The sequence below is a fragment of the Lutjanus erythropterus genome, chromosome 22 (assembly GCF_056507025.1).
Source record: "Lutjanus erythropterus isolate fLutEry1 chromosome 22, fLutEry1.hap2, whole genome shotgun sequence".
In the NCBI taxonomy this organism is placed as follows: Eukaryota; Metazoa; Chordata; class Actinopteri; order Lutjaniformes; family Lutjanidae; genus Lutjanus; species Lutjanus erythropterus.
The window spans coordinates 8,976,348-8,993,484 of NC_139338.1; the positions used below are offsets into that span (position 1 = coordinate 8,976,348).

The 17,137-nt window shown below is 37.3% G+C and overlaps 1 protein-coding gene across 1 annotated transcript in view; it reads left to right on the forward strand.

Annotated features, from left to right (window-relative positions):
* camk1da (calcium/calmodulin-dependent protein kinase 1Da) overlaps nt 1-17,137 on the forward strand; it is a 64,848-nt gene that overhangs the window by 31,158 nt on the left and 16,553 nt on the right. Inside the window, exon 5 of the mRNA XM_084711503.1 lies at nt 3,161-3,235. Within this exon, the coding sequence (XP_084567629.1) occupies nt 3,161-3,235 (75 nt within the window). The remainder of the gene's footprint in view (nt 1-3,160; nt 3,236-17,137) is intronic.

The following is a 17,137-nucleotide window of genomic DNA, read 5'->3' on the forward strand; positions in this document are numbered from 1 at the left end:
AAAACAAGAATTGCTGTGGTGTTGTTACCTCAGAATGAGCCGTTTGTATCTACAAAGGAACTGGTCCTCCCTCAACCACTAGATGCCACTAAATGTTTCACACTGGTCTAAGGCTGCAGTTAACGGTTATTTTTAGTTTTGATTAATCAGTTAATTAATGCTGCCACAATCTTGTGATTTGTTTTTCAAGTCTTTGCTGTAACAATTATTTCCGTTATTGATTAATCTGTCAAATCTCTCAAATCTCCATGGTTTTTTTTTTTTTGGTTTTTTTTTTTTTTTGGTTTTCAGAAAATGTCTGAAAATGGTGAAAAGTCTAAGATGACATAATCAAATGTCTTGTTTTGTCTACAACCCAAAGATATTCATTTTACTGTCAGGGAGGAGTGAAGAAACCAGAATATATTCACATTTAAGAAGCTGAAATCAGAGAATTTTGACTTTTTTATTTTTAAATGACTAAATCCAATTAATCAGTTATCAGAATAGTTGGCAAATAATTCAATAATCAATTCATAATCAATTAATTGTATCTGGTCCTGTAACACACTGTAGATTTAGATGAGACGTTACATGAGAAACAGAGCAATCAGAATGAGTGCACATGTTCTTTATAGCTTTGTATAAACAGAAGATGTGTCATGTGAAATTTGAGGCAATCGTTGAAGCACTTTTTTGACTTGGAATGTACAAACTGTACAAAAGCTGAACAACTGCACCAGAAAATATCTGGCTCCTTGATAAAAAGGAGGGTACAAGCCTATGAACGTAAAAATGAAAGGTGAGAAGTTCACTATGACCCCCAAGGTACATTTCTATAAAAACCATCCAGTCACAGAGCTTAGGATTCTGTTATGTTCACTGCTAACAGTGTCCACAAGCTAACTATCAGATTACACCATTTAGAATATAAATTTAATCAAAAACGTGAGAACAATCGCTGTAGTAAAACGTGGCCTCTACATACATAGATTTTTCTCTCTATGGCCACTCTGGTGCTCCATAAGTTAGAGTTAATGTTATACAGAAATCATTTCCATTGATAAAAATGCCACACATCACATGTTTGAGTGTGCAGCTGCTCCAGCTGTGTGGAGCAGTTATCAAAGACACATGTCGGAGAAATCCATGAATGAGAACAACTAACTGCAGCATAAAGCCTGGATGTATGAGAGGGTTTTTCTGAATGCTCTCCTCTGCCATTACACCCAGACTGTTTGCTGCCAGCTCTTCATTATCCCAGGCAGGGCTTGAATACACACACATTATCCCCTTTCAACCTGTGTGTGTGTGTGTGTGTGTGTGTGTGTGTGTGTGTGTGTGTGTGTGTGTGTGTGTGTGTGTGTGTGAGCGTCTGTGTCTGTGTGTGTGAGTCATGTCTCAGCTCTGCCATCGAAGAGGTCATACGCTCCATAATAAGTGTTAGAAGCTCACCTGCGCGCCTGCTTTTCATTCCTCTGTGTGTGTGTGTGTGTGTGTGTGTGTGTGTGTGTGTGTGTGTGTGTGTGTGTGTGTGTTTGAAAGAGATAGACCAAGGGGAATTACCTCTGTTCACAATGCAAAAGATGATTAACCCACACACCCACACACAAAATCAATCGTGTTTCTACAAGGTATGAGGTGTTAGAATAACGAATGTACACCTACACACATGCACACACACACATACACACACAGAAGGACGAAAACATCCTCATCACAGCTCTGTAACCATGGAGAAATCAGGAGAGAACTGACAGAAATAAGCAGAAAGGTGAGGGGGAGATGAAAATGGGTTTAAATCCCTGAAAAAATTGTGCTTCGCCAAAACAAATAATACGGTTTTAATGTGAACGTTTGGTAATAATCTCATTATTTACTGCTGCCATCTGAGCAAAGAAACTAATAAAATATACATTTAAACATTTTCATGACAAGTGGGCAGAAGATCATGCTTAAATCTCTAGAACAGCTACTAAATGGAAGTTGAGGTGTATGGGATGAATATTATGTTGTATTTCGAGGAAGGAAAAAAAGTTTTGAAAGGTTGAAAGTTTTGTATTTGAAAGCTTGACATCTAATAAAGTTTTTGTAAGCTTGAAACTTAAGTTTTGAAGTTTTGCATAATGTTTTGCATACTGTTTTTCTTATTCACAACTGCAACATCAGAGTTTCAAATTTGTCAGTTTTTTTCCCAGTGTATTATTTTGTTTTCCAGGTTTGAAAACTTGTAAATGGTGATTTGAAAACCAAAAACCTTTGAAATGGAAATGTTCAGTTTCGGTAGTAACGTAACATAACGCTATGTCTACCTTTTTTCCCAGAAAGTTTCCATCAGAGTTTCAGACCAGCGAGGACTTTACCAGAAATAATATGACACATACACTCACAATTGTGCGTGCAAATCTCTAAAAAGTGGGTGTTGTAAACTCAGCTCTGACAGAACGGTCTGCAACACAGGTGCAAATGAACATCTGCAAAAGAAAGCGTGCTGCAACTGTGAAGATAAAAATGTTGCAGAGATTTGAAATGAAAACTCAAATACAAAATAATGTTCGCAGAGGTTTGAATTTTTTCTTCAGCCTATCAAACAATTAGATAAGCCTTCAAAAGTTTCAAAATAAAGATTCATCACGGCGAAACAAGCTGCAACTTTTCAATTTCCTTCCCCAAAAACACATGCGCACCAGTTTTCAGATGAAGTTTCAAACCTGGTAAACAAAATTATACACTGGAAGAACAGTGACAAATTTGAAAAAAATTTTGTCAAAAAATGTTAAAACATGCAAGCTTTCAAGCCTTATTTTCAGTCTTCTGAACCTTTTTTTATTAGATGTCAAGCTTTAAAAGGCTGAGTTTCAGCCTTTTAAAGCTTTTTTATGATGTTCATCCCATCAGGTGCGACTGTGTGGTCAGTTTAGAAACTACTGTTGTTGTTGAAATCTGGATACTGAAGTTTGGATTATAAGGCCGCCCTGGGTAAAACACTGTCAAAGTATTTCTCTAGATTATCAGTTAATGTTTATTCATGTGGCACAAACTTAATGGAGAAGCAATGTTCAGTAGCAAACATGAGGATTAAAAGCCATTTAGCTGGCATTAATGGGTTATTGTGTGCTGTAGGACATGTTGCTGCTTTGCAATAAAAAAGCTTCACAGATGGTTTGTCTTTGCTTTGCAGGATTAAGCACGAGAACATCGTGGCGCTGGAGGACATTTACGAGAGTCCGGACCACCTCTACCTGATCATGCAGCTGTGAGTCCAAGTTTTATGTTCTCCTTTATCGCTCTTTTCTTTTGGAAAGGAGAGAATAACATGCAGTGAAGGTCCACCTGCCAGATATTGCAGTTCACAGTCAGCACTAGAAAATTCAAGGTGACCATGATATCCAATGCTTAGATTTTAATATGAAGCCTGTATTTCAAACTGGAGGTATGGGGTTTGAAAGAACTGGGCATTGAGGAGGTAGGATTGTTCTCAAATTACCAGCCTAGGAGCCACATTCATTCATTCATTCAACATTAAATCTGTCCAACCATTTACTTTGAATTTTTTACATATTGATTATTCCCTAATCCTTTATTTTAGAGTTACAGTTTAATTGTCTTCTATCAAGGCTATAACTGTGGAGCCTGAAAATTTACCCTATTTACATATAGCATTGAACAAGCTGCTCCTATCTGTGCAACCTGTCAGCATGTACTCTTAAAGGGAAAATTCACCTCTTTTCTGGTCTATATAGCAGCACTGAGAAATCTGTTGCTCTAATTGACTACATTTACCATCAACACTGACTGAACATCCACATAAAAAGTGGAACATTTTTCTCCTGAATCTATAACCAGCAGCGCTTTAATTTACTGCAGCACACCTGACACAAACAAATCTTTTTTTGGGACCTAAAAGCAGGTTCATGTGGAGGTGAAGGTTTTTGTGGAGTTAAATGCGACTGCCTCCTGTCTTATTTATAAGGAGAGACTTGTGCTTCTCCTGGCAGTTTTCTGCTAAACATGCAGAGAAGTGTGACTCATTGGATTTAGCTTAAGACTGTGCTGAGATTTAGTTTGTTTTCCACCGAGCGTTCAAGTGCTCCCTTATAGCAGAGGACAGCCAGGCCTGTGGCCCACAGGCAATTTGAGTGAAAAGATGCTATCAGGTTGCATTATGGGAAATGTAGGATGCAGCATTTTTGGAGCTCAGCTGATAAAGTCAGAGTACAACTTTGTTATTGGATTCTGAGTTGGTAGTTTCTGAAGGGATTTGTTGTAATCAGTGTTGTGCAAGTTCACATTTAAATAGAGCTCAGTTCACAGAGATTGAAATGAACTTCATTTCATCTGTTTATTTATTTTTTATTTTAAAATTTGAATTGAAATAGAACTTCCTCCTAGCAGGGCCATTGGATTCTAGATAATGGCACTATACTAAATGGTGTGCAATATTCAAGTTTTGGTATTTATTTTATTTGTAAATGTAAAATTACTTTTAACTAATTAAAAAAGAAAACTGTTACAATTGCCCCTGGTCTCCCCATCTTAAAATATTGAATTAGTATCTCAAAATAATGAATAAATACAAATCATTTTGAGAAAGTTTCTAATTATTTTGAGATATACAGTCCATATTTTGGAAAAGAAAATCTATTTTGAGATTCCAAGATGCTATTTCATCAAAGTTTCTCATCATAATGACTACAAGGTCCTTTTTTTTCCATCATATTGATGGGAATGAGACTTCCTTGCATACAGACAGTTTGGAGATGAGTCTATAAAGCAGATCTAACTGTCTATTTCTGACTGTTAACAGACTCGAGTCTGCAGTGTAGTTTGTACACTTCACTGATACACCACAGATATGTAGAGAAACGTCAGACTTTGTGATAAAAGAAGGTTTTTATATTGCATCGACACATCTGTCCATATTTACGCACTCTCTGTCTCTACAGCAATCACACTTTTTTTTTTAAATCAGCTGACTGTGAGCGCTGTTATCTCTCTCAGAGGTAATGAAACGCTCATAGATCCGTTCAGTCCACTGTTCATCAAAAATATGAGCATGTTCAATGAACGCCACTCTTTTAACGCGTTCATATACAACACTGATTATAATTACAATTTTCTCTTGCCTTATTCATAAAACACCGTATACAAGCCAAATAATACTCTGTTTTTTTTTCACACTTTTAATCTTATTCTTCTGCCCACAAGCCCATCACCACACACACATATGCATCCTTTTCATTTCAGTGACAGCTCCACTGAGATGACATCTCACATACTAACACACACGCAAAAAGCCCACCCGTCCTCCCACACACACACCACACAGCTACAAGGCCTCTCCTACATCAGTACAGTAGCGTCTATGCTTTGATGGTCATCTGTAGAGGGAAGCAGGATGGCCTGTGGCTCACCCAAGGGCGCCCTATTAACCTCCTCTGCAAGGTTACTCACTGATTACATAAGATGAGAAGTCGGTCTGGAAGTTTGGCACTCGTACTGGAAACATTTCAGTCAAGTTCAGGTGGAAGTCATGGCTGTAGATTACACAACAGGAGCTATGTTTGCAACCTGATGTCAGCAGCTTATGTGTTCACCTACCACGCATGTTTGGGTCCTTCGATTTGTACGCCAACTCTGGTTCAAATACGTCAAACTCTTAAGTTTACCTTTGAATGACAGTAAACAGTTTTGCAGATTTTGTAGTTGCACTCTGTCTTGATAAGAAGAAGTGTACTAAGATTATAGTTTTGTATATTGATGTTATAGTCCTAAGAGACTTCTTAAGTGTGTTGTGTTGTTGCCTTACACATTCTCACTCTTGAATCTCCTTTTTTTTTTTACATAAATCAATGCTATTGGTCACCCTTTATGTCCGTCAATGACTTTTACAAATATTAGAAAGTATTAAAAAGACCTACTAACTTTCCTGAAAAGTAACAGTTTTGGACATATGAGGTTCTTGCCTGACAGTGACACCATTTAAATAGACTAGAATTATTATGTAATTGACCCTTAAGACTTGTTGATAGACTGAATCACTGTTGCATGGTATTAGTCAGCGACAGGAAACAAAGTCATCATTCATACAGTGTATGTGCAACAGATTTTTTAATTGAATTGAATTAATTAATATAATACATGTTACTAGCTACCAAATTAGTGCATTTGTTTAATATATCTAAAGATACAACTGGCATTAAAAAAAGAAGATTCAAGAAAACTCAACTGATTCCAGTAGGACCTGACAGATACTGAATTTTTGAAGCAATGCTGATACAGATAAGAAATAAAAAATGTTTCCAAGTTGATATATCTTATATTTTACAATGATCCCTCAAAAGTGAATAACATTTGTGACAAAGATATGTGATGGAGGCAAGATGTTTTACAGTTTAACAAAAATATTATTGTCTAAATTGTTATCAGGGCACTGAAACAGTTAACTATCACTAGTATTTTTAGTAATTATAATTAATTCTAAATTTAAATAAATAAATAAATAAAAGAGCAATATTTATGTATATATTAAACCTAAACTTAAATTAAGAAAAAGGAAAAAATATTCATAAAATTCTGCAAAAAAAAAAAAAAAATCGTCATTATGTTGTGTTAAAAAAAAAAATCATATAGGTTATAGGCCAATATCAGGCTCTATTCTACAGTTAATTTGAGGCTGAAGTGATAAATTGTATTTTCTGTGAAAGCTGTTGTTCGTTCACGTATCAGTTGTATGTCATAATTAATAAAAATATAATTTGGATAAGTGTTAAAACTTGCAGATTTTAGCCTGTAGGTCTGTACTGATAAGTTTTCATTTCTTATTCATTTACTATTTTAGTGACTTGACCTGGACCAGTAAACTTGAAGCTTTCTGAACGTTTACAGCAAACAGAGAATATGTTTTAAAAGACTAACAAATCAAAAGAACTTTAGAACAATAGCTGAGCAAGCTGTAAAGGATTACAGTGTGTCACAAATTTAAGAGTAACAACTGTGGAGGAAAACTGGCAAACTTGTGAGTGTTGGTGGCAGAGTGTTAAAATCAACATCTACTGTAGCTGAAACAGGTTGTTGTGGTGTGGCTGCACAGAAGTGACATTCTCAGTCCAAGTAATAGGTTGATAAAGTAGATCTGTCTCTTAAATAGGTCACTGTGACATAGTTAAGTCAGACCTCATCTGATAATGGACGTTTTAACTGACATCACTGATATTTAATGGTATTTATGTTCGGCAGCAGGCAGAGTGGCGCGTTGTTACATTTTCTATCCAGGCTAAAGACATTCACCTAAAGAAAACCCACAATGTTTCTGCTGTAGATAAACTGTAAGGCTTAAGGCATTAGGAACATTATTTCCCTGTTAATGTATACTTAAAGGGTAACAGTGTTCTGACCTCAGTTGAGGTCAGAAATTATTTATGGTGGAGCTGTCGTCAACAGAAAGCCCAGAAAACAGGTTAAATCCATAATGCTTTAAAGTAACTTGCAGTCATTGTGGTAACAAGTGGTAGTTAAGAGATAATGCTAAATGCTAAAAAGTACTGTAGCAGTAGTATAAAGAGAAGAGTCTCAGATCCAGTCAACTGACTCAGCACTGTCAGTTATACCACAGTCTATGTAAAGTTTCAACATTCTTATGTTCCCACAGTCCTATGCTCTTCAGATTTATATGGCATATAATGGGAACATGACAAAGTGTCCTATGTTCCCCAGTTTTACATATGTGCTCTCCGATGGTCCTGTGTTCCCCAGCTCTATACATTGAAGCACATGAGTTAGCAGTATGGTAAGAGGTGAGAACATAGGAACATAGAAAACAGAACGCAGGATCCTGGGAACGTAGGACCTTGGGAAGTTAACCTGGTAACATAGCACCCTGGGAACATAGATACTCTCCCAGTTATAATAAGGCTGTCCCAGTAAAACTGAATTTTATTTTATTTAATTAATTTTTACTGAATAAAACAGAGGCACAATTTATTGACCCTACCTAAGTCCTGATACATCTTAATTTAGCAAAAGTCTAGCTAACTAGCGAGCTCTCGATTGATGTAGATTAGATTAGTTAGCCAGTGTTACTTAAGAAGTCAATATGTCACCTTTAGTCCACCAACAACATTTTAAAGCATCTTCAGAATCTTTTTTTAACATAGAACATAGCATATCCAAGAACAGAAAACAGGACAAGGAGAAAGTTGACCGAGCAGTTCGCTTGCTCACTGCAAAGAGCAAAGAGTGGAGGGACTTAGGAAGGATCAGTTCAGTTTGTCATTTGTGAGGAAGAATGTCTTACTTTGTCTGTCCAAAGTTACTTACTGTAGGTAGAACAAGACTCTTGAGGCTAATTTTCATCTCTAGTCCCTGGCTTGCTAGCTAACAAGCTGACATAATGATAACAGATGACAGCAGAATTTATCGTGTTCTAGTCAGAGTGCACACAGAGGTTAATCATGCTTGTCCACTTCTTTTTTAGACACTCAAATGATAAATCAAGAAACACATTCAGCTTATTTCAGAGCTGAAGTTCCTCCATGTCTAAGAAGAGCGTTACATCACCTGAAATCCCTCTGTTGGTCAGAGGTCTTACTCCAATTAAGCTATGTTAACCTTATGACTGAGTTTCATGTGGTTGGGAATAAATCAGTTAACAGCATTAATGTTTCCTGGCCAGCTACCACCACCATTGTGTTACATTTACTATTGTTGGTTTAATGAGAAAGAAATTATAATCCATGTTCAGTCTTGACTTAACTGTTAAATGATTTAATCTTGGTGGTACTTTTAGCGTGGGTAATTCTAAAAGTTTTACTGAAATATTACTTGCTATCACTGCAGCCGTCACTCCCTCTGGACAGCAGTTGAGTTTATTACAAATATTGTCGTTAATGTACTTATTTCTGCTATACATTGTTGCATCATCCCAAGAGGTTTTGCAGTTTCAGTTCTTTTCAAGGTATTTTTAATGCCAGTCATTCTGATGGATTAAATGAACTGCTTTCAGAGCAAAAGACAGTTTTAATTCTAAGAAAATGTGACACAGACTGCATCAGGAAAGACCCCACCTCCGCTCCTTCGTCCTCCTGCACACCTCCCTCTATCCTTGCATCTGCTTTGTCTCCTGTCTAACACCATCTGCTCTCCTCTTCTTTCACTTCATACCTCCTCTTCTCTCATCTCACACCTTATTTCCACTGCCATCACCTCTTGCCTTTTGCTTGCTCACTTGCATTTTTTCCTTTCTTCCTGTGTTTTTTTTTTTTTCCAGGTGCCATCTGTTCGTGGAATATGGGTTTGTTTCCATAGTTACAGGGTCAAAGGGAACACCTGGGTTATAGCATGTCAGGGTGACCTTGAGAGTCACAGCAGCATGAGAGATTTGTTGTGAAGTTTTGAAATGATGCTGGGTCGAATTTAATAAATATGTCAACAGCTCACTCAAAAAACAAGATGCTGTAGCCACATTTCACACTGTCTGAAGATAAAGCAAACCTTGATGTTGCATTTGAACAATATTACTGTGTAGATCATTTTAACTGCATACATTTGTTCAACAGTACTGGGCAAATATTGAAGTTTGCCGTTAACATTGCACTTTTTCATTCAAAACACCATTTTTGTATTCCATGACAAAACTTTAATCAGTATATTCATTTTAACAGTGGATCTTGCCCACTGTCAGCTGGGATAGGCTCCAGCCCCCCTGCAACCTGTCAGGATAAGCGGTTACAATGGATTGAAGGAATCTCATAATTAACACTTCACCGAGTGTTTAAGCCACTTTCAGCTCTCTTATACCACTGTTGTAATTTAGTCTTACTACTCTCATTAGCATTCTTTCACTTTAAACCCAATGAAGTGGAGAGTTTAGCAGCTAAAGATCCAAATATTTCCTGTGGTGGCTGGTGGAGACCAAAACAGAGCTAAAAAGGTAGTGAATATTAAACTTAGGTTGTAAAAAATAACTTAAAATGAATGCTTTTGTTGTCCTGTGTCTGTTTCATGTCTGCAGGATGTTTGCTAATATGTTGATCATATAAATATAAGGTGATAATATGTCAACATTGTCTTTCTACCTGATGGGAACCCTTACAGCTGTCTATATTTGCTTCAGAAATGAAAGGGTTACTGTCCTGAAAACATTAAAATATAGTTATTCAGTCAGATTTTTTTTTTTTTTCATGCAGAGAAAAGGTTAGAGCTGGCTCACTCTTTGGTTTGGACTTTATTACCGAGACAGAAGGCCATAGCTGCGTGTGTTTGTTTAGAAAGTGAATTAACCATGGTGGGTGGGACCAAAAATCATCACCCTAGGCCTTCTTGAAGGCCAGCACTGTATCGCTTGCAGGAAAGGGGATGATATGCAGCAGGGGGCCACAGGCAGGAGTTGAACCGGTGGCTGCTGCAGAGGACAAGCAGCCTCCATACATCGGGCGGATGCTCTACTAACTGAGCTACAGGGCCACGCTGACTGTATTGTTTTGAAGGCTGAAATTGCGTTCGTCTCGAGTCCACACCAACTTAATTATGTTGGGAAAATGTTGAACTTAGATTTGTTAGATGGCCAGAAACATGACTCTAAATGGATGTTAATGTTGTTTCATATCTGCTGGATGCCCGAATGAGCAACTGGTACAAAAATGATGGCCATATTAACTTTATAAGGAGAAAATATATCAAATATGTTGTGTTTACAACTTGTTGTCCTGCCCCAGTGTGGCCAAAAAAAGTTATTAGCGCAGCTTTAAGCAACTGTATATAGGTTTAAAAATATATAAACAGCCACAATGTGGAAATTGGATCACTAATCACTCCATTGTCTTGCTATGTTTGATATCACACTGCATCACAATTGTGTAATATTTGATATAGTCTGATATTTTTTACTTATTTAGCTTTAGCTATTGGATAAACTAGAAGCATTATCCAGACCCTTGTTCCTTTGTGTTTGCTATAATTCATATTTTTGCTTATGCCACTTCTTATTCTCTTTGCCTAATCATTTTCACATTACTGTGCATATTCAGACAGAGAATCAGAGAAATGGTTCACAGTGAAAAACATGTTAAAATATGGAAGACTCAGTGCAAAAGCATCAGAGGAGAGAGTCTCAGTCTCCCTTTTCATCTGGCTTCAGTGCTGCAGGCTGTTCTTCCTTAAGCTGTACACAGTGGATTCATCATCACTGTACAGTACAACTGATGTGCTGAAACATAAAGCATTTATGTCCTGTAACTGGTGACAGAAAATTGTTCCATCTAATCTCAAATTTCAGCAGTGCTCCAGCAAACATGAAAGTGGGGCTTTCTGCTACATGAATTTGTACCAATCACTACTGTAATAAGCAACCTCATTTGTTATGATTATGTGCATTCATTGAGATGTCAGGGTTTTTTCCAGCGGACAGAAATCTCATTTAGGAACAAGCATTTTTTAATATTTTCTGTGTAATTGCGTTGTGGCAGATCGATGCAGCCTGACAGCGTTTCCTTCGTTCTCGTTCATCACAGCTTGTCTTACGTAACCTCGACCGCAGGGAGGCAATCAGTCCGTGCTGCTATGAAAATCGATGCAACCGAGTGCAACTTGGGTTTTATATTGATGTTGTTTGTATTGTGAATTGCGTATTAGTAAAAGATAAAAACAAATCTAGAAGAAAGTATTGTACAGTATCTGTCTATGATAAGGCTGTTGACTGTATGTTGTCAATAAATAGAAGAGTGGTATAATTTTAATTCTTAAAGATTTCTTAACTGTTGACCTTAATTTACATTGGTTTCTCAATTGGCAGGAAACAAACTGATCATCTCACTCAGAAGTGTACTTGAATTCTGTGGTGATTTACACATTAGGCTAAATAAATGTATGCAGGGGAAATCCCCTATACAGTATTCTAATAGCATCAAATCAACAGTTGATCATGCACCTCTGTACTTTAGCAAGAGCATTTAGGAGTTTAAATTGTTTAAATGGCAAAGTCTAATATCTTAGGAAATAAAAGGCAATAAAACGACTAAGTTTATTGGTAGAGGAAGATGGACTGACTCTGAATTCTTTCCACAAGCTCCCAAACACAGAAGCTCTGGCAGATCTGGGCAGTTCTTCAATGTTAGCTTCCTTGGTGAAATTGTGTCTGACAATATGATCTTACCATCTTGTCATTTTACAAAATTCAGTTGACCAAATTAAGGATTTCTGGCCAATTCTAATAACAAATATAACAAAATAAGGTTTTTATATTACATTTATGTGGTAAAAGTAATGTATTGGGAGTACAGTTAATTGTCTTAAACAATTAAAAATATTAATAATCCAGCCCCGACTGTGAAGTTCTGTCTGAGAATATGTTCAACGTTAGCTTAACTACAATGCTACCTCTCTAAGTAAGGAAACGATAATGTACCGTAAACAAGTCATTATTGCAAAATAATCCCAATACGGTGGTGCAGGTCTTGAATCACCCTAAAGGGGTTTATTTTGCAATAATGACCCACTCACTGTACGTTATCCCGCTTATTATCTGGCTGTTGCTTAAAAAGAAAAAAGGGTATTTAACAAAGCTGATTAATAGTCCATAATTAAACACAGATTCCATTTGATATTCAAATTTTCTAGTCTTTTGAAATTAAATTAGAGTTATTATCTCTTATTATATCCTAATGGCAGCCATTGAATATGTGTCTCCATCCTGATAAAAAATTATTGAATGGTATAAACACCAGAGATAGTGATGGACAGGACATTATCAGTGTATCCCTGACAAAGTCTTATAAGTTGTATTTAATTAATATATTAATAGAATAGAATGATGTCAATAAATCAGACCAATACAAAAATATGAATGTTCATGCTTTCAGCTATGAAAGATTAAAAATCAGTCTAAGATGTGCAAGCACATTTTACATGACTACACTGCATAACAGGTCATTTTTGATTAATTTTACAAAATCAGAGATAAATTGTATTTTAATTTATTTCATGATGGTCCTTTATTTCAGTTGGTCCAAAGAGGATCTTATTATTGATCTATTGCTTAATAGACTTCTAACAGTGTTAGTCAGGTTATGTTTACACAAATTAGGAGTTAATATAATTATGATAATTATAGTATTTAGAGTACAGCTTCCACAAAATTGCCTAAATCAGATTTACGTGTTTGTATGAATAAAGACGGACTGGATCAGAGAAAGCCAACCGAAGGTGTGTGTGCAGAAATTGTGAGGCTTTCCTCCCCTGATAATCGCAGCAGCAGCTCAATAGCTCAGTTTAGACCTCCGACTCTCCTCTGTGATTAGTTCCTCAGGTCCCGAGACTGTAATGGCTCTTCATCTCTGCCACGGTGAACAGCGTGCATCTCACACACGCAATCACACACACACACACACACACACACACACACTCGCTTGGAAATAAGGCCTCCTGTCAGCCATAATGCACAACCTTCGCCTCGAGAGAGCGATATGACTGCCTGCCTCTGGACAGATGAGCTGACGGAGGAGAGACGGATGTAGAGACGGTGAAAAGGGGAGGAGGGAGGCGTGTTGCAACATTTAATATGGAAAAGTTTTAATTCGTCCATCTATAGTGGAAACCAGATGACTCTATCTACCTCCAGAAACATTTATTGCTATGACTTGGATGCTTGAATAGAACAGAGCCATCATTAACACCTTATTAAGCCAACAGTTTATAGCAATATCCTTAAATCCATGCATCCTAACACAATATATTACAAAAGACTAGATCACAATATTAAATTGCTCAAAAAGGTGACTGCATTACAAGATGTGGATGCACATTTCAATTTTTTTGTTTTTTTTGTTTTTGATAAATATGCCAAGGTTCTTTAGGCTAGATTAAATTTTTAAAGTTATTAGTAGGCCTGTGCTATATGACAAGTCAAAATGTCTGCTGTGAAGAAGGCCTGTTCCATGCATTTCTAATGATGTTGTCAGTACACAGTGTATTTTATTTATGTGCCACACCACGTCGCCGTTTCAGGTTGGTGTAAGCAGCAGTTGGCGCATTCTGTGCCGAGCTGAAGCCACACCCAACCAGCACAATGCACCACTGTGCGGGTCAGATTTGGAGCCCACCTACTGAAAGCAAATACATCACACGCCCACACAGTCCTTAGGAGAAGTTTAATCAGCTTAAATAAATGAAAACACCTGTGTGGATGGACAATGGGTGTGGAGAGCCTTTAAAGGTCACAGCAAACAAGTTTCATGCTGAGCAAAAGTTGCTGAAAGGCGAGGATGTCCGATGTGGGTTTAGTGTAAAAACTTTTGCTGAATCCAGAAATGTTATCGCCAGCAGCGTGGTTTGTGGCTCCTGGCTGCATGCGCATCTTTGATTGTATATAAGCTGGAGCTGTCTGGAATTACTCCCTCGTTCACTCGTTCTCTATTCCCTATATTATGGAGGCCAAGTTCTGCCAATTTGATGAAAAAAAAGATCCTGTTAAGTCGTTTTATAAAGAAACCTTCTTGAAATAATGAGTTAGTCTCTCAAAATAAGTTACTATCTCAAAATAATGGCTTACTTATCTCAGAATAATGATTTAATACCTCAAAATAATGTGTTAATATATGACTTAAGAATAAACAGTAGCTTACTCTGTAGTGATTAGTAAGTAAGATTTTGACATCTATAATCACAGGGCAAATAATTTTCGCAAAACGGTCATTTTCTCATCAAAAAAATGTGGCATACTGCATTGTTGGATTTAAAAAAAAATAGTTTCTTTCTTATTTTCAGAATTATTTTACTATTCTACATGTATAAACCCAGTGCAAAGAAGGTGTCAGTGCATAGAGTGAAACACAAAGAGACACTACCACAGTGTTATATCAGAAATAACCAGAAATTGTCACATATGGTGGTGTCAGTGATATATGCACATGGCTGCCAAATTTGCAGAAAGGTACTGTATCCTTTTCCAAGACTATATATATGATCTTTTGAAGAGAAATTGAACTGTTCACTTCTGAAGACCATCTATCAATGAGGAGAGGAGAATTAGATTTCCATGAAACTGCCATGCATTTCTTGGCCACACGCATTCCCTAACTGGGAAGGTAATGCCTGTGATCAAGGTCAAGGTGTCATGGAATTTGTCCCAAAAAGGTCCTCATATTTGTGCAAAGCTATGCCGATTTCAGTCACATTTCTGATGATTAAGGTTTGGATTTGTAGAGTGCATGTCATGGACACCGCTTTTTTCATTCCATTGTGAAATTTTTGTGTTTAGAGCAGGGGTTCTCAAACTTATTACTCAAATGCCCGCATCTGATTTTTATTCAAGGTCAGAGGAGCAATTGGCAGAAACATTTAATCCACTTACTAAAATTTTTAAGCTCTCAACAAGCAATTAAATAATGTCACATGACAGGCCAGCATGAAACAGAGGCCCACACAGGCCAGACAGTTAGTCAGTTTATTTCTCATTCAGACATATTCTTACAGCTTCATTTCCATTAGTTCTAGAAATCGTGTATTAGAGAAAAGGGAGCTGATTCAAGAGCTGATAGCGAATTCTATGGCAACAACACGCATCATTGTCCAGCAGTTAACATCACAGCGACAGTGATGTCAGCAGTAGGGGTAACCCACATTAAAACCACATTCATCTGTGGATGTAGCATAGCAGCTAGCTAGACTGTATATTCAGAACTACTAACCATGTATACATCAATAAAAAATGTATTTAGAAATTTTAAACATTACACTCATTTTACACTCAGATACCATAGTGGACAGTAAATGTAGTGCACTATAGTAACCAGGAAGTGATTTTGGATCCAGTACATTACTAAATGGTCAGGGTGACCTTTGACCTCCTTAGTGTTGGATGTTTTAAGATCCTTTCATTGTGTATCAAATGAGAAAAGATGAACGGACATAATTTGACAATCCATCAGCCTTTATTTACTATGTGTGTGTGTGACATTGTGTTAATTGTGTGTGTGCTGTATGTGTTTGCCTTTGATGTGTGTGTGTGTGTGTGTGTGTGTGTGTGTGTGACCTTGTACATGTATCTTTGTGTTTTTCATGCTTGTCTTTGTGTGTTCGTGTGTACACATTTGCTGTTAATTTGTTTTTATCTACCGTATGTGTGCTTGTGGTCCTGCCCTCGCATCTGTACTTGTGTGTACGTGTGTGTTTGTATGTGTGCATGTCCCCGTGTTCTTGTGTGGGTGCTCCTGTCTGATTGCCATGGTCTCCTTACGCAAACGCTTACGCAACCATGCAGCCTGGTGGCTGATCTCTCTTTTCCCATGTGTGTGTGTGTGTGTGTGTGTGTGTGTGTGTGTGTGTGTGTGTGTGTGTGTGTGTGTGTGTGTGTGTGTGTTTAGCCCTTTCTTGTCATTCCCAGACATGACTGCCTCTGAAACCCAACGAGTCGCTGCCCTCTTTGAAGAGAGAGAGGATTAGCAATTAATTCAGATCTTTTTTTTTTTTTCATGAAACTTCATTAGAGTTTAACTTCCACAGGCTCTAATCTGAGCTGTCGCCGTGACGACGCCCCACAGATATGCTGTGCAACTGTGTGTGTGTGCGTGCATGCATTTCCCTTTGTGAATTCTTCTGTGTCTGTGGCGCTGTATGTGCACATTTGGGGCCACTAGTATATTAATGCTTGTGTAAACAGTTCTGTGTGCGCCCTTCATTATAAGTTAAATCACAAAGTACTGCATAAACACTCAATATATAGCAAATACTACAAGGTTGGTTGGTTACTACTACTATTACTATTACTATTATTAGTGCTATATTACAATTACTGCCGCTGTGTTTCTATGGTTATTACTTATATGTTACTATACCACTATTTATGTTGGCACTTCTTTGCTATTTGTATTGCAAACAGGCCACATTAACATACTAAGGAGTAGATGACATGATACTGTGAGGTGAAGGCAGAGGTTATCCTCCAGCAGGGGGAGCCATGTGTCTGTACAGCAGGTGTTAAGCTGGTTCTTGTCTGTGCATACTGTATCTATACCTGAACAAGTCATTTCATGTGGTCTGGAGTCATAAAACATAAAACTAAATATTGGAAGAATCTGCCAGAGGGAAGAAATAGCAGATGAACTTCTTTTCATGTCTTTCTTGGGTCAAATGTGAGTTTCTTTCGGGGGGGTTTTTCAGCATT